Source organism: Natrix helvetica, assembly GCF_964273705.1.
Source record: "Natrix helvetica genome assembly, chromosome: 15".
NCBI classification, from domain to species: Eukaryota; Metazoa; Chordata; class Lepidosauria; order Squamata; family Natricidae; genus Natrix; species Natrix helvetica.
In genome coordinates, this window is record NC_138565.1 from 3,588,742 (window position 1) to 3,613,018 (window position 24,277).

Genomic DNA, 24,277 nt, shown 5'->3' on the forward strand with positions numbered 1-24,277 from the left:
CAGCATTCCATGCGCCTTCGGCATTTAGTCATGCCGGCCACATGACCACGGAGATGTCTTCGGACAGCGCTGGCTCTTCGGCTTTGAAACGGAGATAAGCACCACCTCCTAGAGTCAGGAACGACTAGCACAGATGTGCAAGGGGAAGCTTTGCCTTTATCTTGTGAAACACGTCTATTATGCAGGGTTAACCTGGATTAGGGTTTGATGTGTTGTCTGAATTATGTCCTGAGGTGTCAAACTCTTTTACCAATGCCAAAGAAGGTTTCATGACTCGAATTGTTTCTTAACAGCATTTATTGACTTTAATTTTTTTTTTTCAGGAAACAGAGATTCAAAAAGAGGCAAAATCTTGATACCTTTGCACAATGGATCATGTAAATTACGGATAGCGAATGGAAATATCCATGAATAAGAGATCCTTTGTCTTCCACCACGGAAACCTGGTGTCTGATTTGTTTTTTATGGGTGGTTTTGTAGATTTGCGTTGCGTATACTCAATCTGGTGACAGCTCATAAACACTTTCCCTTAACTTGGCCTTCTAATCTGAACAATTGAATTGCAAAGGCCAAAAAAACACGATAAATCCAGGTTCTTTCACCCTTTCTTTCTTTCTCTTTCTTTCTTTCTCTCTCTCTCTCTCTCTGTCTCTCTCTCTCTCTCTCTCTCTCTCTCCTTTTTACGTATAATCTGCTTGTGCAAAAGAGAAGGGAAAAAAAGGTAATCTTTCTCAAGGGCGTTACCATTATTATTATTTTTCTACCATTCTTAACCCAACATGGCTTTTTATGGGCTAGAGCCTTTCACAGTCGTAGATCCCATCCAACATCTACCCTCCCAGTGGGTGGTGCCAAGACCCAAAGTAGGCGGGATCGGAAGCAAAGTGGGTGGAGCTAGAGCACAAGGGGGTGGGATTTGCAATCTGGGCCAAGGACTGTCTGTAGCTCTTGGGCTGCAGGTTCCTGACCATCCGTCACAGCTCATTCCACGATAGGAATCCGATTTCACTTGAGAGTGTGCTGGCTTTCTCGGTGACGACGCAAATCCACCTTACGTTGGAAGCCTCTCCCACAGAGGTCACAGGTGAATGGCTTGAAGCCGGTGTGCTTACGGCTGTGGGTGATGAGGTTGGAGCTTTGGCTGAAGGCTTTGCCACACACCTGGCATTTGTGCGGCTTTTCCCCTGGGCGAGAAGAGAGGGAAAAGGAACATTTCGGAACGAAGCAAGGAAATATTGTCCTATTAATTGGGTTTGTTGTCCCATTAATTGGGTTTGTTTTTTGGATATGTATCTAATTTCTTTTTAACTTTCGTGAGATGCGTTTTTTAATGTTGTACGCCGCCCTGAGTCCTTTGGGAGAAGGACGGCATATAAATCCAATCAAACAAACAAACAAACAAACAATATTGGACTAAAATAGGAGTATGGCTAGAGAAAATATTACAACGAGAAGTAGAATTTAGACCAGAGATATTTTTACTAGGTATTATCCCAGAGAAACTCAAGAAAGAGGATACTTATTAGATGGTGCAGGTAACTACATCAGCCAAAATTGTATTTGCCCAAAATTGGAAATGAAATAAGTTACCAACAGAGGAAGAGATAATTAAAAAAAAAGATACTAGATTGTGCAGAGATGAATAGGTTGACACTGAAAATAAAGGATAAAGAGGAATCGGAGTACTTCAAGACATGGGGAAGATTTTATGATTGGCTAGAGAAAGGAAGCTAGAAAAGAAAGTAAGAAGATACAGAACCCAGAAAGGGGGGAAAACAGAAAAGAAAATATTAAATATACAAGTATATATTCAAGAGCGAGATATAAAGGGGGGAATATATAGTTAGGATAGATTAGCGAAGGTAAGGGAATAAGAAATGATACCAAATTATTTTTGGGTTTGAGAACCTTGCAGGTTCTCATCCCGATGGTGGTCGTAAAGCCGAAGACTGGCCGAAGGCGCTCCTTAACGCCGAGGGGCGTTGGAGCCTCCCGCCTCCCTCGAAGGCTTTGCACGGCCCATCCCTGGAAACCTCCCCCCCTCCCCAGCTTCTCCCCGCTCACCTGTGTGAATGTAGGTGTGTTTCTTCATGTCCGACTTCTGGTGAAAACGTTTCCCGCAGTATTGGCAGGGGTACGGACGGGTGTCGGAGTGAATCAGGAGGTGGGTGGACAAGGTGGAGGAACGTTTGAAGGTCTTTCCGCACATTTTGCACTCGAAGCTTTTCTCCTGGAGGGGGGGTGTCAGGACAGCATGGGGGGGTTGGGTTTGGGTTGAGGAAGATATTATAGCAAGAGACCCCCTTCCCCCCACCCACCATCAGAGGGAAGAATCCAACAGTGGCAGAGGTGGTATTCAAACTCCCTCCCTCCTAGCACTGATGATGTTACCTAGTTGGGTCGTGAAATGTCTGCAAGAAAACAACCAAGCTCAGAGAGCACCAAGGACCCTACAATCCTCTTCCTCCTCTTCCTCTTCCTCCATTTCCTTCCCACTTCTCTTTCTCTCCTTCACTTCTCCCTACAATCCCCCTTCCCTTCTAGCTCTGATGACGTTACCTAGTTGGGTTATGAAATGTCTGCAAGAAAACCACCAAGCTCAGAGACTACCAAGGACCCCACAGTCCTCCCTCTCCTCCTCCACTCCACAAATTCCACTCCCTTCTAGCCCTGATGACGTTACCTAGCTGGGTCATGAAACGTCTTGCAAGAAAACCACCAGCTCAGAGAGCACCGAGGCTCCTTCATTTTACCCCCCAAGCTACAAATATGCTCCTTTATCGGTAAGCCTTATAAACCCAATTAGAGATAGATATTTTAATGGCTGTATTTATTCCAGAAGTCAGGCGAGCAGGATCTGGGCACAAGCCAGAGTTTCGTCCGCGAGATATTTTTCCTCCGCTCTCCCGCTTCCAAGACTGACCTGGGAGTGGATGTTGGCATGCTGCTCCAAAGAGACCGCGTGGCCGAATGTTTTCCCACAAACGCTGCACGCAAAAGGCCGGGTGCCGCTGTGGGATCTTCGAACGTGGACCTCCAGCCCGTGCGGGGTAGAGAATATCTAGAAAGCGAAAGACGCACAGGGGGTAAGTCTCATATTCGTGTGATCACCTTTTTACGGCTTTCTGAGAAGCAAACATTGATTTTTTTTGCTTCTCAGAAGCAAAGGATTAATATTTTCAATTTGGCAATTCTACTACCTCTTAATGGAATTTTTCTTGGTTAAGTTTAAACGAGGAGGTTTTTACGATTTGTTTACAGATATGAGAGTAAGACACGGGAAGATGAGCTTTAGAGAAAGTGGTAAGATATTGTGTAAATTACAGGAATTATCTTCTCTACTCACCCGTCTTATTGGTATCCTTATTATTATTATTATTATTTGTTGCTTTGCATGTACACTGAGAGCTTTTGCACAGGAGACAAACTCCTTGTTTACACTGAGAGCTTTTGCACCGGAGACAAGCTCCTTGTTTGCACTGAGAACTTTTGCATTGGAGACAAACTTCTTGTTTGCACGGATCACGGACCTCCCCAAGGCTTAACTCAAGATTTAAATCCTAATGTTTCTTCAAGTCCCCGTGGAGCCCCCCCCCCCCCCCCCCGGGACAACCTCAAGCTGAGAACCGCTTTTTTCTTCTGTCCCGACCTCCGAGCCACTCACTTTGTTGCATATGACACAGTGGTAGGTCTCCAATTCGGGCGAGAATGGCATGCTGTAATCGAGAGGCAGGTCGGACGTAGGGAGGATCGGGGTGCCGTACAGATGAATGGAGTGCTCCAGCATGGTGGAAGTCATTGATCTGTAGCCAAATGGAGGGCGGAAGGCACTCCAGGCGAAACTGGGGTTGTAGAAAGCGGAAGCGTTCTCCTCTTGAGGTTTTAAAGCTGGGATGGGCACCTCTGAGACAACAGAAAAGGAGCATTAGAGAACAGGGGTTTCTAAGCATCAATACAATAAAATACAATACAATACAATAGTAGAGTTGGAAGGGACCTTGGAGGTCTTCTAGTCCAACCCCCTGCCTAGGCAGGAAACCCTATACCATTTCAGGCAAATGGCTATCCAACATCTTCTTAAAGACTTCCAGTGTTGGGGCATTCACAACTTCTGGAGGCAACTTCTACAAGGAATAATGTTGGTGTGCGTTGCATTGAAGGCTGTCAACCGCGAACATTCCTTTATTGGGGTGCCAGGGGCTGCGTGAAAAACCCAGCAAGGAATTGCTCACCTGGATTTGGGGGCTCTGGTGCGGCCAGCGTTATTCTCTGAACAGGAAAATGTTCTTCCTCGTCCTTCTGGAGATGCAATTCTTCTTTTGGAGAACAGCACGGTGGACTCTCTGCCTGGAAGGCCTTGCCGCCTTCCGGGATGCCGTCATCAGAAATAGCTGTAATATCAAAAACGGTCGATGCATGAAGCCTTCAGATCAAGACAGATAATCACCAGGGAGTGATGGGGGCAGGAGAAACATCCCTGGTGATTGAAACTAGACAGCAAAACCCTGCTAGACTATACAATACAATACAATACAATAGTAGAGTTGGAAGGGACCTTGGAGGTCTTCTAGTCCAACCCCCTGCCTAGGCAGAAAACCCTATACTGTTTCAGACAGATGGCTATCCAACATCTTCATAAAGACTTCCAGTGTTGGGGCATTCACAACCTCTGGAGGCAACTTCTGTTCCACTGATTAATTGTTCTACGGAAATTTCTCCTCAGTTCTAAGTTGCTTCTCTCCTTGATTAGTTTCCACCCATTGCTTCTTGTCCTGCCCTCAGGTGCTTTGGAGAATAGTTTGACTCCCTCTTCTTTGTGGCAACCCCTGAGATATTGGAAGACTGCTATCATGTCTCCCCTGGTCCTTCTTTCTCTTAAGCTAAACATACCCAGTTCCTGCAACCGTTCTTCCTATGTTTTAGCCTCCAGTCCCCTAATCATCTTAGACTAGACTAAGATATCAAGTCTACATGAAGGCCAAAGCTACTTGCATTGGGATTGGCTCCCATTACAGCATCTCCCAAGTCTGATTGTGCTGGACATCCTCCCCCTCCTTATACCCCTGTGAATTAGGGAGGTGTCTGTTTCAGCCATTTTCAAGTCTGATTCGGGTGTTCTGGACTTTTAAAAAAAGGTTTTTCAACCCTTTTTTTGCCAGACGTTCTTATCCGACTTGAAAATCTGGTTGCAAATATTCTGTTTCCAATCCAACTGGGTGCCCGGGGCAGAGGAGAAGAAGAGGAGGAGGAGGAGGAAAGAGGAGGAAAGGATGAAGGACAAGAGAGGAGAGGAAAAGAAGATAGAAGAAGGGAAGGGAAGAGGGGAAAGGGTGAAGAGGGGAGGAAAGGAAAATAGAAAAAGGGAAGGGATGGGAAGAGAGAAGAGAAGAGGGAAAAGAGGAAAGGAAAGGAATCTAGAAGAAGGAAAGCAAAGAAAGGAAGACAGAAGAAGGGAAAGGAATGGAATGGAAGAGAGACGAGAAAAGGGGAAAGGGGAAAGAGGAGAGGAGAGGGGAGGAAAGGAAGATAAAAGAAGGGAAGAGAAGAGGGGAAAGAGGAGGGGAGGAAAGGAAGGTAAAAGAAGGGAAAGGAAGGGAAGTGGGGAAAGAAGAGAGGGGAGGAGAGGAAAGGAAAGGAAGATAGAAGAAAGGAAGGGAAGAGAAGAGGGGAAAGGGGAGAGGGGAGGAAAGGAAGCTAGAAGAAGATAGAAGAAAGAAGGAAAGGAAAGGAAAAGAAAGCAGAAGTAGAAGTAGAAATAGAAGAAGAAGACAATTTTATTAAATTGTACTAAAATATCCCTAAGGAACAATTGTAGAGATACCGTAAGTGCATTTCTCACAAAAGCCGAGTTCCGTGGTTTAGTTTTGGCTTAAGAAAAGTGACGAACTCAACCAAATATTTGGGGACTGTCCTTCCTTTGCATTTGTGTAATGTAATTATATATATGTGTTTTTAATTATTGTACGCCGCCCCGAGTCCCTTGTGGAGAGGGAGCGGCTAACAAATCAAATAAATTGAAATTGAAATTGAAATTGTTGAAGGACCAGCCAAAAGAGAGAAATGCGGACAAAACCCAGTAGAGTTGGGAAAGAAAAGGCTTCTTCTATGTACGTCCAGCACCCTTTCCAGATTCCTAGGCGGTGAAATCTTGCAACCTACCGTCGGAGAAGGACGCTGAGGTTCCTGTATCCAACCTTGGCACCAGGATGCTGTCATCCATTGTACGATGATGGTAGGAGTGGACCTTCCTATTTTTCACTAAGAATGAGCGTGGCATCTTCCGTTCACCTCCGGATCAGAGATCCCCCCAAAAAGGGGGTCTGTAAAAGAGAGAGCAGGAATGGAGGAGAATTATCAACTTGTCTTCTCTTTTCTTATCTCTCTCCCTCTCTCTCTCCTTTTCTCTCTCCCTCTCCTTCTCTCTCTCTCTCCTCTCTCTCTTTCTCTCTCCCTCTGTCTCCTCTCTCTCCCTCTCCTTCTCTCTCTCTCTCTCTCTCCCCTCTCTCTCCTTCTCCCTCTCTCTCTTTCTCTCTCCCTCTGTCTCCTTCTCTCTTTTTCTCTCTCTCTCCCTCTCTCTCTTTCTCTCTCTCTCCTCTCTCTCCCTCCCTCTCCTCTTCTCTCTCCTTCTCCCTCTCCTTCTCCCTCTCTCTCTCCAACCCGCCTCTACATCTTTGCACGTCCTTCTGAAGGGGCCATTAATATCGTCACAGGTAGTCTTCGACTTATAACCATTTGTTTAGCGACACTGAATATAGTGACTTATGACCATTTTTCCTCACTTAACAACCGCTGTGGCATCCCCACAGTCAGGTGATCAAAAATTCAGATGCTTGGGGAACTGACTCATATTTATGACAGTTACAGCATTAGTCGCAGGGGATCACCTGACCCCCTTTTGCGATCTTAGAATAGAATGACAGAGTTGGAAGGGACCTTGGAGGTCTTCTAGTCCAACCCCCTGCCTAGGCAGGAAACCCTACACCACTTCAAACAAAGGGTTATCTAATCCCTTCTTAAAAACTTCCAGTGTTGGAGCATTCACAACTTCTGGAGGCAAGTTGTTCCATTGATTAATTGTTCACACTGTCAGGAAATTTCTCCTCAGTTCTAAGTTGCTTCTCTCCTTGATTAATTTCCACCCATTGCTTCTTGTCCTGCCTTCAGGTGCTTTGGAGAATAGCTTGACTCCCTCTTCTTTGTGGCAACCCCTTAGATATCGGAAGACTGCTATCATGTCTCCCCTGGTCCTTCTTTTCATTAAACTAGACATACCCAGTTCCTGCAACCGTTCTTCATATATTTTAGTCTCCAGTCCCCTAATCATCTTTGTTGCTCTTCTCTGCACTCTTTCTAGAGTCTCCACATCTTTTTTACATCGTGGCGACCAAAACTGGATGCCATGTTCCAAGTGCGGCCTTACCAAGGCCTTATAAAGTGGTATTAACACTTCACGTGATTTTGATTCTATCCCTCTGTTGATGCAGCCTAGAACTGTGTTGGCTTTTTGGGCAGCTGCTGCCCACGGCTGGCTCCTATTTAAACGGTTGTCCACTAGGACTCCAAGATCCGTCTCACAGTTACTACTGTTGAGCCAAGTACCACCTATACTGTACCTGGGCATTTTGTTTTCCTTGCCTAAATGTAGAACCTTATCTTTTTCGCCATTGAATTTCATTTTGTTAGATAAGCAAGGGGAAACCAGACTCATTTCACAATCGTGTCCCTAACTTAACAACTGCAGGGACTCGCTTAACAACGGTGGCCAGAAAGGTCGTAAAACGGGACAAAACTCCCTTAATAACTGTCTTGCTTAGCAGTGGAAAGGTTGGCCGAGTTGTGGCCGTTGATTGATTGAGGACTATTTATATTTCCTCTGAACGTTTGGCACAATCTATGCAAAACTATAATAAACTGGAAAGTAATAAACCATTTGCTTATTTGCATGAATGTTTGTGTTTTCTGTTATAGTGACTCCATGCAAAAATGACACAAATACAATTCTAGGGCCTGTTGTCAAAGAAAACACAGCCTCAATCTTGGCTTTTGGGGATATATATATATATGTTTTTCTTCCCAGATTTGGTTAAAGGACGATGGCTACGAGGTTTCGTACAGAGAAACCTAGCTTGTATGCCTTATTAAACCATGCTGGGTAAGGAAGCCACCATTGGTTAAGCTTGAAAACTCCGTGGCTAGTTACAGCTCACAAGGCCACACAGGGTGAACGGCTGAACGAAGCTCTTCTTTGAACAAACCCTGGTGAAGGAAAACATGATTTAAAGATGCAACCCCAGCCAGATCTGAAAGTGAGAAGCAGCGTGGGAAGAATATGCTGTCACCAAATTTTGATAAGTAGAAAATTATCATTGACAAGTGGTCACCCTCTGTCTGATAAGCAGTGAAATTAATTGAATGGATTCCCACCCTTCTTTGGAAGAACAATTCCTGGTAAATAGATGGGGAAGAAATGGAGGGAATGGTGGATTTTATTTTCCTGGGATCCCAAGATCACCGCAGACGGAGACTGCAGCCAAGAAATTAAAAGACGCTTGCTCCTGGGGAGGAAAGCGATGGCAAATCTAGGCGGCATCCTAAAAAGCAGAGATATCACCCTGCCAACAAAAGTGTGTACAGTCAAGGCTGTGGTTTTCCCAGTTGCAATGGATGGCTGTGAAGGTTGGACCATAAGGAAGGCTGAGAGCCAAAGAATGGAGGCCTTTGAACTCTGGTGCTGGAGAAGACTCCTGCATTGAGTCCCTTGGACTGCAAGGACATCCAACCGGTCAGTCCTAGAGAAGATCCACCCTGACTGCTCTTGAGAAGGCCAGATCCTGGAGAGGAAACTCAAAGACTTTGGCCACCTAAGGAGAAGGAAGAAGGACTCCCTGGAGAAGAGCCTCATGCTGGGAACGATGGAGGGCAAAAGAAGAAGAAGGGGACGACAGAGAAGGAGGTGGCTGGATGGAGTCACCAAAGCAGTTGGCATGAGCTTAAATGGACTCCAGAGGATGGTAGAGGACAGGAAGGCCTGGAGGAACGTTGTCCACGGGGTCGCGATGGGTAGGACATGACTTCGCAACTAACAACAACCACCAATTCCAGCCTCCAATACTCAAAAATACTTAAGTAACTCTTCCAACCCAAGTCCCGTTCCGGAGTGTTGGATGTAAGCTCCAACCTCACATCCTCAAGACACAGAAATGTTTTATCTCTCCTTCTCCATATGCTTATCTCTGCTTTTCCTCTCCTTCCCCCACCCCAACAAACTTTAAAATTCACAGTCAGTTCTTGCATGCTTTTTTTTTTCTTTTGGAGCAAAGCTGCATATTGGCCAATCTTGAAATATATACCAGCTAGTTTTGCCAACTAGTAAACTGAGAAAGCTAGCTAGGAAAACATAAGAGGGGTCCTTGCTGCTCTCTGAGATTGGTGGTGCAGACCTTTCATTACCAAACTAGGTAACCTCATCAGTGCATTTGGCAATGAACCGTTTGCAAGAAAACCACCAAGCTCAGAGAGCACCAAGGACCCCAGAATCCTCCTCCACCTCCATTCCACATACCTCACTCCCTTCTAGCACTGATGATGTTACCTAGTTTGGTAATGAAACCTCAGCTGCTGAAACAGTATTCTTATTAAGATTAAGATTGGGAGTAAGAACCATTCGGTCTAAACGCAATTTTAAATTGAAAGACATAAAAGTTCTTGGTTGGTTATTCTTCTTGTTTTGTGCGTACATGCAATGATGCTATCCAAGTTTAAACCATGTTTAATTTAATTAAACAGTTAAACAAAGGGGACAGCAGCCCAAACATGGTAGCCTTAAAAATCAAACAACCTCATTCTTGGTTTAAGGAAGCAGTCTACTACTATAAGATAGGATGGCAAGAAATTTTCTGGACCTAAAGCTGAAATTTAGGAAAACTGAAGATGTTGCATTGCAAAGCTGCAGAAATGGAAGACAGGTTTGTAAAGATATTAAAACTTGCATTTCTGCAAAACTGCCTTCAGGCAACACCAAGATATTACCAAATTATTGCATAAAAGCCTACATTGGTATAGTTTAGTACAACGCGTGAGTGTAGTTTGGTGCAAATAAGCCAATTTCATTTTTACTCAATGGTGTGTAAAGAAGTTTATTTCCATAATGCTGAATGTTGATTGCTCTTAACTCCTGTTTATTTATTTAGCATGTGGTCTTAACTCCTTAAGTCTTATACCAAATGTTATTAAAATCTCTTAAAGCGGATAATTGTTAAAAACTCTCCCTCTTTCTTCATTCATTCATTTGTTATATTTTATTAGCCTGACTTGGTGTGTGCAATTGTTTTGACTTTCACTGCTGCATTTTCGGTTTCTTGTGGTAACAATGCCCTAAGATTTAAAAAAATTTTTTTTGCACTACCCAGTTTATTCCTAAATGAATGCTTCAAGAATTTTTCATCCACCTCGGTGGTGTGACATGCAAAGAGTACAGAAATCCATAATAAAGAGATGCAAAAAAACTAAACTTAACCCCACCCAAAGTGGCAACATTTATCAGATTTCAACTGCCTTGCACAAACACACATTAAAAGCAGCTTTCACGAACCTTTCTGTTATATATATATTTAGGAGAAATACGGGTAGATATATGCATTTTCTTATTAAATTCGCTTCTTTGGGTTCGTGCCTGTTAATGAACCAAACATGGCCAGGGTTCCATATTTTAGGCTAAATCATTAAAGCAAACAAAGAATCAAGAATAAAATTAATTAAACTTAAACCTAGGTTCTAGGATTAGTGCAACGGTTGGACATAGCAAAATTAATTGCAAATGTAACTGCAAGCCTCTTGGCAATAGTACATGCTTTTAAAAACAAACACACCATAAATGTAAATAAACTATAGATGTAAATCACAATAAATAAACTCCTAAAAGATTTCTCTCTCCCTCTCTGGGAAAAATTTGAACCAGAAATAATAATAATAATCTAAGGTGAAGCTATCAGATTTTGAGCTGCAGAAATCTGGGTATGCTATGGAAAACTTGACTCTTTAGCAATCTCTTAATAATTGCAATTTTTCTCAGTTCCTGGCCTAGGATACCAGATTTAAGGCTTTTTTTAAAAAAAAAATCCAAAATTATTTTTAAAAGCCAGGTTTCTTTGCTACATACGCTTCCGTCTTTCCAGCGATCAGCCAATGTTAGCCAAGCTATCAACGGTAGAATATTCCTTCCTTCATTTGTTTGTTGAAAGCATTTTCCCATCTTCTGTTCTTTCCTCCCAAAGGTTCCCAAAGCAATTTACAAATTAATGAAAATTAATTTACTTCCCATCTCCACCCAAACCAGGCACATGAATTTACGGAAGGACCCAAAGATATCCTACTTAGGACACAGTTACCTTCCTAATTCTCAAGAGGGATGACTTTTAACTTAACGCAATCTTCTCGCAAGGGAACTTTTTAAAAGTTTAATTGGAGGGAGAGAAAGAAAAAAAAGAGAGGGAGAGATTGGGAGAAAGAGAAAGAAAGAGAGAGAGAGAATGTGTGTGTGAGCATGTGAAAGAAAGTGAGGAGAGAGAAAGTGTGTGTGAGAGAGAGAGATGGACAGACAATGTGAGAGAAAGTGAGAAAGGAGAGAGAGAGAGAAAAGAGAGGGAGGGAGAGAGATATATTAAATAAGGACAAATAAAAACCCCATTGCCTAATTGCACAAGTTGTCCCTGTAGCCTTAGCTGCTAATTGATCATCATTTGCAAGAAGAGGAAAATGCAGGAAAATTCAATATATTTTTTTAAAAACTGCTTTGGCGAAGGGAAATCACCTGCTTGGAGGACGGTTGTAGAAGTTTAGCCTTGAAAGTTGTCTCCCAGGGAGGAGTGTGATGGTTCAGGGCTCCCTTAAGCTGGCTTGTGTGTCTCTAGGCTTTTCACCCTCCTGTTATCTACCATGGGCTGATCCCTCTGTCTGTCTACTTCACCCTTGGTTGTTCTTCCTCTCCCTCTCCCCACCGGGCCCTGCATTCCCCTCCCTGATTTTTCAATCAGATTATTCGTGTCAAAATCTGGCCCCAGCCAATAAGAGAGCCAAACCCGGGAGAGCATTTGCTTATCAAAACAAGCCAGACTTCGAACATTTTTGCATTGCTCAATTGCAGAAATCCAGAAGGCTTCGTCGTTGCGCCTTCCACAGATTATTTGAGTGCTCGGCTGTTTTGGTGGCGTGTTCCTTTGAGATTACCGATTTTGTTTTTCTAGAAAGAAAAAAAAAAAAAAAGAGGAAAATATCCATACACACAAACTGCAAATGTTGGAAAAAGCCAACGTTGCAGGTCGCTTGCAAAGCGATCCTTCCTTGTTGATCTAGATGCATCAAGGAATAAAACTACTGCATTTATTTATATGTAGAACATCATAGAATAAAAGAGCTGGAAGGGACCTTGGAGGTCTTCTAGTCCAACCCCCTGCTCAAGGAGGAGATCCTATACCATTACAGGTAGTTCTGAAATACCTGTATTGTTTCAAGAATACCTACCTGAAATATCCTATAACATTTCAGAGGGTTCGTTTATATTTTTTGTGTGTGTCTCTAAACTCCCCGTTTCTCTTAAGGCGGAGCTCTTGTTAAAGCCCCATATAGGTAAACCTCGACTTATGACCACAGTTGACCCCCAAATTGTCTGTTGTTAAGTGAGACATTGTTTAAACGGGTTTTGTCTCCTTTTATGAGCTTTCTTGCCACAGTTGTTAAGCGAATCGCTGCACTTGTTAAATTAGCCACACAGTCGTTAAGTGAAATCTGGCTTCCTTGCAGTGGTGGGTTCCGGATTCCGTTCCAACCAGTACAGAAGCGCTGAAGACTTAAAAGACCGGTAAGGAGCTTGGGGATGGCGGGTGAGTGACTTACGACAAGTCCTTGCCTTTACGACCCATAAGCTAACTGACAAGCAGCAAAAATGTGACAGGAGCACAGGCCTACGGTGCAGCCATTGTGATTTCAAACATGGGTCATAAGCAGGTTTGGGGAGGGCCATTGTAACTTCAACCGGTTATTAATCGATTGTAAGTGAACCGAAATATTATCGGTGACGGAATAAATTTTATGAATGGGTAAGAGACAAGAGGTAGAAATGAGAGGGAAAATAACTTTACGACTGTCAATGATTGTTAGCATGGAAAATAAAGATGTATAAAACTATGACTATAGTATGGGGAAAATTGTAAATAGGCTAATGTAAGTAGAAATTTAGTTAACGCTCTTATTATTTTATTTTATTTTTGGTCATACTACTATAATGACTGTGATTATATCATTGTTACCGTTATTAGCTTGTGTGTTAAGATTTACTGTTCACTTTTCTTTGGCTTTGCTTGATTTGCAGTTGTCATGGAAAAAAATGTAATATTTTTCAATTAAAATAAATAAAATAAAAAATTGATTGCAAGGCAAGGAATATATGCATTTTATTTAGACAGGGCACGACAGGTTGTGTGAACCCGGTTAATGCAGGATTGGAGTTTAGCACTGAACGATCGTATGAGGATTGCAAACCCCGTAAATCAGTGCTTGTCGATCCTGGCAGCTTTGGAGATTGGGGTGCATGCTGTCTAGGGGAATTCTGGGAATTCAAAACAGCCCAGCACTGCTTCAAATGACCTCTAGGGTGCAGCAAAGACAGAAAATATATATATATATATATATATATGATGTACTGCTGCCCTCTTGTGGCCATCCGAGATTTGCAATCTTAGATCTGTTTATTTAAAGGGGAGGAGGAGGAGAATTCTGATTTGCAATAGGACTGGGTGTTTGTTAATATTATTTATTGGGTTGTGGACTTTTGGTCTTCACTGAATTATATTGTGTTGTGTGTGCGCGTGCACTGAGGGAGCTCAGCCAATCTCATTGTACATATTTTGTGCACTGACAATAAATCATTATTATTATTTGCTGAATTTGAACTCAGAATCAGGGATAATGTTTTTAGGTGTGTGTTTGTGTGTGTGGAAAGGGGGACATGGAGGGGTCCTTTATTCAAAGGAAGAGAAAGGAGAACGATTGCACGGGTCCTTTTTCCTTGCATTCCTTCCCATGGGCTAGGCTAGGGGCCGTGGCTGATGGGGCGTGTAGTTCCCCCAAAGAACGAAAACCATTCCAGCAAGGCTCGGGCCCGGTTGCCACCAGCAACCAGGTGGGCGTGGCTCGGGATCCTTTGGCCCCGCCCCGCCCCTTGTTTACCACCCCGCCAGCCTCTCCGCCGCATCACGTGACCCTCCTCCTCCTCCCCTCCCCTCCTCCCCCTCTCTGCCGGGACTTCTTCTCGGCCTCCTCCTCAGCATCACGAGAGACTCTTCTCTCTCTGCCTGATCCTTCCGCGCCTTCACCCCGGAGGGAGCCGCTTCCTGGGGCGCCGGGAGAAGCGGACGCGGGAGGGTGAGGAGACACCCCACCTCCCCGGGCGTGTGTGAAGGGAGAGTCGCGGCGGGTTGGGGGTGGAGGGGCGGTCATTTGACTCGGGATTATTTTTTTTCCCTCGGCGAGGCGGGGCGGGCGCGCAGGGATCCGCGAGCGGCGCCCGGAGGGTGGCAGGGCCAAGATGGCGGCGCCCTGTGGGTGAGAGGAGGCTTCAGCGGTAAACAGCCTGAGGGGCGGAGGAGAAGGGAGAGGAAGGGGTGAGACCCCCGTGGTCGGGCAAAGGGCCCCCGCGCGGCGGAGAAAACGAGGAAAAAGGCCCGGGGAAGGGGAGGCAAGGCGGCTGTGGGGCGGGGCGGCTGCGGTGGGGGGGTGTCGAGGGAGCTGCTCCTTATGGGGCTGAGGGACCCCCGCCCTGGGCAGGGAGGCTTCTTTGAGGCGAGGGGTGGCTGGGGGGCATGCTGCTCGGCCGGGTCTTCTCCGCAGGGTGGTGGTGGTGGAAGGGGCTCCCTTGCAGGAAAGGGTCTTTTATTTTTTGAGGGGGGGTCCTTTTTAATTAATATGTTTTATGGCTTCATTGGGCTGCTCCATTTCCCCCCCCCCTCAATTCGGACCCCCTCATTAACTCTGCATATAATTCTATGAAGGTAACAAAAAGTGATCCTAGATAATACAGCTAATTACGTCTACCATGTAAATGTATATATATGTAATGATACACGTCTCTATACAATCTCATTGCACGTATGTTGTGCGCTGACAATAAAGAATTATTATTATTATTATCATTGTTATTGATATAAGGCATGCATTTACATTATATTCATTAGGGCATATATTTAGGATCACTGGTTTACAATACAATACAATAGCAGAGATGGAAGGGACCTTGGAGGTCTTCTAGTCCAACCCCCTGCCTAGGCAGGAAACCCTATGCGGTTTCAGACAAATGGCTATCCAACATCTTCTTAAAGACTTCCAGTGTTGGGGCTTCCAGTGTTGGGGCTAGATGATAGAAGATAGATAGATAGATAGATAGATAGATAGATAGATAGATGATAGATAGATAGATAGATAGATAGATAGATAGATAGATAGATAGATAGATAGATGATAGATGATAGATAGATAGATAGATAGATAGATGATAGATAGATAGATAGATGATAGATAGATAGATAGATAGATAGATAGATAAATAGATAGATAGATAGATGATAGATAGATAGATGATGATAGATAGATAGATATATTGATACGATATATTGTATATTTATATACCAGTACAGTATGATATATATTATCTCTAGGGTCACTCGTTACATTAAAATAATTTTATGCAGAAAGGCTGGGTGGGTGATATGTATATGCATCTACATATGTATATACAATATAAATGCATGCATACATATCGTATATATATTTGACATGCATACACACACACACACACACACACAAACACATACACATATATACATACATACATATATACCATATATGTGTATGTATGTATATATTTGTGTGTATGTATATAATCTGTATGTATGCTTGCATGCATATATCAAATATATATATGGTATGTGCATGCATTTATATCGTATACATTTTAATACATGCACAGAATCTTTTAACCTTAATAGAATTATATTTAGAGTTAATCAAAAGGGTTGGTGGGCGCCAAATATTATATAAGATACAAGGTATAAGGTATATACATGCATTTATAATATATACGTTAGGATATATATAGGTTCACTCATTAGCGACTATGAATTCATTACACAGAGTTATATACAGAAGGGCTGGGTGGGATATACATACACACACACACATATTTATATTATATACTGTATGAATATATAGGATCACTAGTTACAGAATTAATTATGTACAGAGTTAATGAAAGGGGCTGAATGATGTATGTAATCCAACGGGCAGGGTGGGTGAGGTTAGGAGGGAAGGATTGGACCAGTGTTGAAATTCATTTTTTTTTACTACCAGTTCGGTGGGCGTGGCATGGCTTGGTGGGCGTGGCAGGGGAAGGATACTGCAAAATCCCCATTCCCTCCCCACTCTGGAGCCAGCCAGAGGTGGCATTTGCTTGTTCTCCAAACTACTCAAAATTTCCGCTGCCAGTTCTCCAGAACTTGTCAGAACCTGCTGAATTTCACCTCTGGATTGGACCCCTTTTCATAAACCAGCAATCATGCGGGGTGGTGTGTTGAAATCCCAAGTCGGGAGAGGGGTTTCTCTTGAAGCCTGCTTTTTTAGGCATCTGAATGGGTGCAGGGGGGGGCGGGTACCAAATTATCTTTTAGAAGAGCGAAAGAGACAAAATCCTGAATAGATGACTTGGGATGAGCTAGGTGAAAATGGGGACTGGGCAAGGCTCAGGTTTGGGGAGGAGGGGCAAAGGAGGAGGAGGCTGGGAGGAATGCAGGATATGGGGAAGAAAAGGACAGCTCCCCCCCCCCCCCGCCCCCCAGTGAATGGCAGAACAATTCCCCTTTGAAGGGTACTAAAGGGTATTTCTAGGACATCTTTGCTTTTAACTCGAAAGGGGGGTGGGGGGGAGGAGAGTTATGCAAACAAGTTTGGGCAGGAAGGAGAGGAAAACAGGTGTTTACTGTGTATTATTGCATATAATATATATATATTTTTAAATGCAATACATTCAAAATGTATTGCGGGTTTGCCTTTGCGAAGCTTTGTGGGTTTGTCTTTGTGAAGCTCTGAGCTTCAGGCTTGTCTGGGTCCCCATGCTGGTGTACTCCAGCTTTTGCAGAATAAGTGGGCAAAATGGTTTTGTTTTGCAGAATGTAGTAGGTGAGCTAAAGAGATAGCCACAGCTAAATACAAATGGCCCTACTACTTCCTTGCTTCAATCATCTTTGTTGCAGTAACTAGCAGTGGGGGATGTGTGTGAAGACTTAAAAGAGGAACTCTTTAACCCTAAAACATGACAGGGCCAGCTTATCATTCATAAATTAATTCCACCTTTTGATTATATGCTATTTTTCCTCCTGGAAACTGGCTCTTCAAATGTTTTCTTGATCTAAACCCGGAGAGGCATTAGTAGTATTTAAGTCAATGAAAGTCTAATAATATGGTTTTTCCAACTTTCTTCTTACCCGCTATGGATGGATATCTTATCAGGATTACTTTAATTTGGTGACCTAGTTTGTCTTTTCCAAATCTTGACTTCTCCCGGCTTCCCCTGTGTTGTTTGTCTAGTACTTATTTAAAAGGAAGGTTTTGCCTAGATAGAATTTCAGTTGATTAATATAAAACCCTTTCTTTCTTTCTTTCTTTCTTTCTTTCTTTCTTTCTTTCTTTCTTTCTTTCTTTCTTCCTTCCTTCCTTCCTTCCTTCCTTCCTTCCTTCCTTCCTTCTTTCCTTCTTTCCTTCCTTCCTTCTTTCCTTCTTTCCTTCTTTTTCTTTCTTTCTTTCCTGTCTCCCTTCCTTCCTTCCTTCCTTCTTTAAAAAAAACACACTCTTTTGGAAAATAATCATGTTGGTGGATCCAGGAATCATGGAGGCTTTCTTTTTTTTAAAAAGACCATTTTCATTTGAATTCTTTCTTTAGCGCCTACTACTGCTTCTAGGTGAAATGGTCTGGTTATCTACAGTTTGAATGCATGTCTGATTTAGGTGTGAGAGGAGAACCCATCTAAACTGTAGGGTTTTTTTTCTCCTCTTCTTTTTCTTTTTTTCCAGTTCTGTGATCATGAAAAAACCAGATTGTATAGAGGTGGAAAGGAAGAAGCTACTTCGCAGCCAAGCAGGTACGTTTCTAACCTCTGTACTTTATGCATCAACTGAGGTTTTTCTGTTCAGATTTGTACATAGATGAAAAACAGGCAGGGTGTGTACTATACAGGTAGTCCTTGAGTTACAACAGTTCGTTTAGTGACAGGTCAAAATTGCACGGCACTAAAAAAACCGAACGTTTTTCACACAACGGTTGTAGCATCCCCATGGTCGCCTGATCAGAATTTGAACGCTTGGCAACTGACTCACACTTTGGATGGTTGCAGTGTCCCAGGGTTTGTGTGATTTCCCCTTTGGTGAACACCTGACAAGCAAAGTCAGCGGGGAAGCCAGACTCACTTAACAACCGCAGTGATTCATTTAAAAACGTAGGGCAAGAAAAATCGTGTAAGATGGGGGCAAAAACGTGACACAACAGAAATTTTGGCCTCAATTCTGACTTGTATCGGATGGGAACTCAGGATTCAGTGGGTGACTGGGGAGAGCCAAAGGCACATTTTCCGAAATCTATTGTGAAGTTTCCAAAGGATGACCTAATTAATTTACGAGCCTCGAGACAAAGGCTCAAAAGAAATCCATTTATTTATGAGGATCAACATTTTGGCGTGTCCTTCTGTGGAGCCGAAACTGATTTCTGCTGAATTGCGTTTGAACTTTATCCCTGTATCCTCTCCCCTCTGTCTGTGTCATAAATCACATTCACCAACAAGGTGCTATGGCAGGCTATGAACATACAAGTTGACACCTATCTTTTTCTCTTCACCTAGTTTGACAAGAGCCCCCATGTAGAACTGGAAGCAACTGTGCCTTGCGTGTACTCCTTGTCATGCACGTCAGCGCCTAGCGTGAAGCAGGATGTCTCAGCAAACCAATATTGGGGAACTTCTCCCCATGTTGGATTCCCCAGACTTGGCTGTCCTGGAAGACATCATGGCTGTGTTTAGAGACAACCTTGCGTCAGGTGGGTTTCGATGCCGGAGCTCTCTTGCCTTTTGTTCTGGGTCGCCTAAAGCACAAGCAGAAAATGTGAGTTCTAGTCCTGCCTTAGGCGTGAAAGTTGGCGGGATGATTTTGGCCAATCACCAGGAGACGGTGAGTTCTAGTCCCGCCTTAGATATGAAAGCTGGTTCAGTAACTTTGGGCCAATCACCAGGAGACGGTGAGTTCTAGTCCCGCCTTAGGCATGAAAGCTGGTTCAGTAACTTTGGGCCAATCACCAGAAGACGGTGAGTTCTAGTCCCGCCTTAGGCATGAAAGTTGGCTGGGTGACTTTGGGCCAGTCTCTCTTTTTTCAGCCCAACCAACCTCACAGGGTTATTGTTGGGAAAATAAGCAGAGGGCGTTGTGTTGGATACGTTCTCTGCCTTATTTTTTTTTTAACAAATAAAAGTATTGCAAGACGTCTGCTCGGCTGCTGGAAAGAACTAAGTCATTTTGTGCAAGTTGATTGGTGTTTTGTTTTGTCGTCGTTCTGTCCGGGTGGCGGATCGACACAGATCGTGGGCCCATGCTGGTGAATTCTTTGGTGGACTACTACTTGGAAACCAGCTCCCAACAAGCTTTGCACATCCTGATCGCTGTTCAAGAGCCACACGACAAGGTAAAAAGGAGAAGAATGATTTGCCTCCAGGCGATGGGGAGTGCTAGCTTCCGTCATAGTTGTCAAGGAATAGGGGGTTGGACTAGATGACCTATAAGGTTCCTTCCAACTCTGTCTGATGATCATATCTTCTAGCGCCCGCTGTTTCTGTCTGTGGCCAACGCTTTTCATTCCTTCCCTTTAAAAAAAAAAAAAAACTTTTTCCCCAGCACCTTCTCGATAAAATCAACGAATACATGAGCAAGCCTGCTACCCGCCTCGCCACTCTTTCGCTACTTGGCCACGTGATTAGATGTCAGCCCTCCTGGAAACATAAGCTCCCTCATGCCCCCGTGCTCCTTTCCCTCCTCAAGTGTCTCAAGGTAAGGGCTCAATGCTGTTAATAAATCTCATGTGTCATGTTTGGCTGAAGGGGATAGAGGAAAGTGCTAACATTCGGTTGTTTTTCCAGTGCCAAAGAAATCCCACGTGTGTGCATTTTTGTAACCAGGGCAGGGGTCGGCAACCTTAAACACTCAAAAGAGCCACAAAGGTCCTAACCGGAAGCCCCCCATTAAATTCTGGAGCCGAATGGAAGTCTGGTTCCCCCCACCATAGAGTCTCCTCCTAGTGTGCCGTCCTTTTTCCTCTGCCGATTGGAAGTCCAGTCCCCCCCACCATAGAGTCTCCTCCTAGTGTGCCATCCTTTTTCCTGTACCTGTCCTAACTGAAAATCCTACCAATTGTGGAGCCGACCAGCGACAGGGAGCCGCAGCAGAGGGATGGAAGAGCCACATGTGGCTCCTGAGCCCCTAAACTAGGGGCTAGATTTATTGATTTATCCAGTTGACTCTTTGTGGACACATAGCTAGCTTCTCTAGACAGCCCTGCTGGTGCGGTGGCTAGAATGCAGCATTGCAGGCTAATTCTTCTCCCCCTCCGTCAGGAGGTCAATCCTGACTGGCTCATGGTTGATTCAGCCTTCGATTCTTCCAAGGTGGATAAAATGAGGTTGGGGGCAAAAGGCTGACTCTATAAACTGCTTAGAGAGGGCTGTAAAATACTGTGAAGCAGCATATACATCTAGGTGCTATTTGGATGGATGGATAGATGGATGATTTGAGAGGGGACAAAAGGGAAAGGATAGATGGATAAAATAGAGATAGACAGATAGTCATGGTGGCACCGTGGTTCCAATGAATACTGTGTGCTAATTCTGCCGACTGCCAGGAGTTCGATCCTAACCGGCTCAAAGTTGACTTAGCCTCCCATCCTTCCGAGGTCAGTAAAATGAGGAGCCAGATTGTTTTTTGGGGGGTGAAAGACTGACTCCGTAAACCTCTTGGAGGGGGCTGTAAAGCAGTGTGAAGCGGTAGATAAGTCTTAAGGGCTATTGCTCCTTTTTGAGGATCTGTCCTCCCATCTTCAGTTCTTCCAGCAATGCTCTTGCAGTTGAATTCCTCCACTCGGTTACTGGATGTCCTCCTTTTCCCCCTCCACTTTTCCCAAGGTTACAGACTACATCTATTCGAAATGTGCGCCGTTACCGTTTTTAAAGTTGCTTATTCCAAACTCATGATGTATCAGCTGCCTATTTAATCCCGGACATATATATATATATATCTTTTTCCCCGCTTTTATGGCAGACTGACACCGACGTCGTGGTCCTCTCCACCGGGGTACTAGTGTTAATCACGTTGCTACCCATGATCCCTCAGTCTGGGAAGCAGTACCTGCACGACTTCTTTGGCATCTTCGGCCGCCTTTCATCTTGGTACTTGAAGAACCCAGGTGAGATGTTCAGATGTTTCTCTTGGTCCCTCTAGTTTTAGATAGAATGCTGGCCCATCACCCATCCATCTCCCACTGAATATTATTAATATTCCTTCCCCCTACTTCCTTTCTTCCCCCTGTCGTCTTTCTCTTCTCTACTTCCCCTTCCTCTCTCCCCTTTGCACTCCTTCTTTCTCTCCTCCTCTTCCCCCCCCTCCCGCCCTCCTATCCCTCTCTTCTTCCCTTACCTCTCTCCTCTACTTCTCCCTCTTCATCTCATTTACTTGGTGTATTTCAGCCTCTGAGCGAGCTCCGTTTTATGTTGGTGGTATTTATAATTCCATTTCAATATGCACCTTTAATTTTAACATATATCCTCCTCTTTTTAAAAAAAGAAAGTTTCATTTTGAGCAAGGGGAGGTCTTAACGTTGTTTTTAGAATTAGGCGTTGGGGAAGAGAATTGGATGGGTAGAGTTGTGCAAGAGGTGATGGGCTGATACATTTTTATGCTGGCTTCCTCCCCAGGCCACGTGGCTGAGATCTACCTGGTCCACCTCCACGCTAGCGTGTATGCTCTCTTCCACCGCCTCTATGGAATGTACCCGTGCAATTTTGTCTCCTTTCTGCGCTCCCACTACAGTATGAAGGAAAACCTGGAGACCTTTGAAGAGGTCATCAAGGTAACCAAATATAACGAGAAAAATACATTAACGAAAATGGGAAAATACCGTAAACACATTAAATTCAGGTTAGTAGATGGTAATTTAAGATTAGGTACTCTAACTGTATTATTAATCCTAACAGTGTGTTAAAATGTATTGTGAATTTGAAATACTTCTCCTGTCAGGGTCCCAAATAGCACCCAAAAGTAAATCAGAGTCCGAGGCAAAGTATTGCTCAAAGTTCCGATTTATTACGAGAGCCATGTTGGCACATCTGGGAAAACCTGAATCTGAAAGCTTCCCGGTTTTCCCCCCACCCAGTTGAAAGTTCAAGATCTTGACAAGTCCATCCCATGGTCCCATCTCCCACTGCCGTGCTGGCAGTTCCAGCCATCCAATTCTGGTCAGGTGCAGAGACAAAGGATGACCTTTGTCTTTCTAGAAAGAATGTTGTTATGGCTACATATCATCTAACTCCGTACAATCCCATTTTCCCACCATAGAAAAGGCACAGCAGAATAATAAAAAAAAATGGCAGGCCAAAGATCCAAAAGACAAGGTGGCTGCAGGCCTGACATCTCCTTGCCTTTGTCCCTATTATGAGGCCTCTTTGCTGTCCTTTCAGCCAATGATGGGCCACGTCCGTATCCATCCGGAGCTGGTGACCGGTTCCAAGGATCACGAGCTGGACCCTCGGAGGTACGTACGCTCCTCTCTCTCTCTCTCATGACGGAAAGTTTGGGAGAACCAACGTCCTTATCGTTGGGATTACGGGAACGTTTCCCCTTCAAAATCTGGAAAGTGGCAAGCCTTAAGAGCAGGTGAGAACCGAAAGTTGCTTGTGCCTCCAATAGGTGGAAGAGGCTAGAAACGCACGACGTGGTGGTCGAATGTGCCAAAATCTCCCTGGATCCAGCAGAAGCTTCCTATGAAGACGGCTGCTGCCCAGCCGCCCTACAAGCCTGCACGCACGTATCCCTTCGCCCCACCGACTCTGATGCCAGTCCTTACCTGATTCCTCACAGCAGTCTGGGTAAGATGCTTTAATCCTCCCAAAGGTACAAACGGCTACAATTTTGCCGTAGTTTCCCGAAAATAAGACCTCCCTGGACGATAAGCCCAATTAGGATTTTGAGCGCATGGGCTAAAATAAGCCCTCCTCTGAAAATATCGCAACACAGCAGCGGCCCTGAGGTGACCATGCTCGTTGCCTCCTGCACCTCAAAAATAATAAGAGCTCCCTGAAAATAAGGCCAAGCGCTTATTTTGGGGGGGGGGTGTCAAAAGAAAATAAGACCCTGTCTTATTTTCGGGGAAATGGGTGGTGGTAGTAGTAGGATGGTGAGTCCAAGTGGTTTCTTACAGATGTTTCATTTACACAACTAGGTAACATCAATTCTAGAAGGGAGTGGGGTTTGTGGAATGGAGAAGGAGAAGGGAGGAGAAGACGGGGAGGAGGAGGAAGAGAGGAGGAGGAGGAGGACCACTGTGGGGTCCTTGGTGCTCTCTGAGCTGGGTGGTTTTCTTTCAGACAGTTCATGACCCAACTAGGTAACATCATCAGTGCTAGAAGGGAGTGGGGTGCAGAGAGGGGAAGGGAAGAAAAGAGGAGGACTTGGGGTCCTTAATGCTCTTGGTTGTTTCCTGGCTGATGTTTCATTAACCCAACTAGATAACATCATCAGTGCTAGCGAGTGTGAGGTTTGCTTTCTGTTAGGTGAGTGTGTGTGTGTGATTTTCTTCTTTGTAGTTCCTTGCTTGGGGTGTTGTTTTCGGCTTGATGTCTTGTCTGGTGCAAATCCCCGCTTATCTGTACCTAAGAAGGGAACAAACCCCACGCTCGCTAACATTGACAATGTTCCCTAGCTGCTTTTTCTCCTCTTCCTCCTCCTCCTCCTCCTTTCCACAAACCCCCGACTCCCTTTTAACACTGATGATGTTCCCTAGCTGGGTCACGAAACGTCTGCAAGGAAACCACCAAGCTCAGAGATCACCAAGGGCTGCTTCTTTCAACCTTGAGCTTCCACAATTCTCTTCTGTTGAATGTTTCTTGCATTAGGCCAACTACTCCCTCGATGATGCTGGAAAAAAAGT

At 44.3% G+C, this 24,277-nt stretch overlaps 2 protein-coding genes across 9 annotated transcripts in view; one reads left to right on the forward strand and one right to left on the reverse strand.

The window, feature by feature from the left end:
- Positions 1 to 287: 287 nt before the first annotated feature.
- GFI1B (growth factor independent 1B transcriptional repressor) lies at positions 288 to 11,986 on the reverse strand. 3 transcript variants are annotated; one of them, XM_081967699.1, is made up of 7 exons: positions 11,810 to 11,986; positions 6,160 to 6,320; positions 4,233 to 4,391; positions 3,665 to 3,903; positions 2,924 to 3,061; positions 2,065 to 2,230; positions 288 to 1,184 (listed from the first exon to the last, which is right to left on the reverse strand). In XM_081967699.1, exons 2-7 carry the CDS (start codon positions 6,275 to 6,277, stop codon positions 1,006 to 1,008), a joined length of 999 nt encoding a protein of 332 aa, XP_081823825.1. In that variant the 5' UTR covers positions 6,278 to 6,320; positions 11,810 to 11,986; the 3' UTR covers positions 288 to 1,005. The 3 variants fall into 3 exon arrangements, with proteins under 3 accessions (XP_081823825.1, XP_081823826.1, XP_081823827.1); XM_081967700.1 differs by lacking the exon at positions 11,810 to 11,986 and adding an exon at positions 11,388 to 11,515; XM_081967701.1 differs by lacking the exon at positions 11,810 to 11,986 and adding an exon at positions 11,159 to 11,369.
- Positions 11,987 to 14,283: 2,297 nt separating this feature from the next.
- TSC1 (TSC complex subunit 1) overlaps positions 14,284 to 24,277 on the forward strand; it is a 29,908-nt gene continuing 19,914 nt past the window's right edge. Inside the window, exons 1-9 of one of the 6 annotated variants that reach the window (XM_081967218.1) lie at positions 14,284 to 14,418; positions 18,115 to 18,182; positions 18,936 to 19,129; positions 19,665 to 19,768; positions 19,978 to 20,130; positions 21,394 to 21,538; positions 22,047 to 22,201; positions 22,809 to 22,882; positions 23,038 to 23,216. In XM_081967218.1, coding sequence (XP_081823344.1) covers positions 19,024 to 19,129; positions 19,665 to 19,768; positions 19,978 to 20,130; positions 21,394 to 21,538; positions 22,047 to 22,201; positions 22,809 to 22,882; positions 23,038 to 23,216 — 916 coding nt within the window. In that variant the 5' untranslated portion in view covers positions 14,284 to 14,418; positions 18,115 to 18,182; positions 18,936 to 19,023. Of the gene's footprint in view, positions 14,419 to 14,528; positions 14,658 to 14,975; positions 15,045 to 16,588; positions 16,611 to 18,114; positions 18,183 to 18,935; positions 19,130 to 19,664; positions 19,769 to 19,977; positions 20,131 to 21,393; positions 21,539 to 22,046; positions 22,202 to 22,808; positions 22,883 to 23,037; positions 23,217 to 24,277 lie in introns of those variants that run through there. The other 5 variants (XM_081967217.1, XM_081967219.1, XM_081967221.1 and 2 more) reach the window with 5 other exon arrangements.

Excerpts from the sequence above, each read along its gene's own strand:
- GFI1B (XM_081967699.1), bottom strand. The coding sequence starts at position 6,277 with ATGCCACGCTCATTCTTAGTGAAAAATAGGAAGGTCCACTCCTACCAT. Across the intron at positions 4,392-6,159 it reads CTCAGCGTCCTTCTCCGACG|CTATTTCTGATGACGGCATC; the intron begins GTAGGTTGCAAG and ends TTGATATTACAG. Across the intron at positions 3,062-3,664 it reads ACTGTGTCATATGCAACAAA|ATATTCTCTACCCCGCACGG; the intron begins GTGAGTGGCTCG and ends TTCGCTTTCTAG.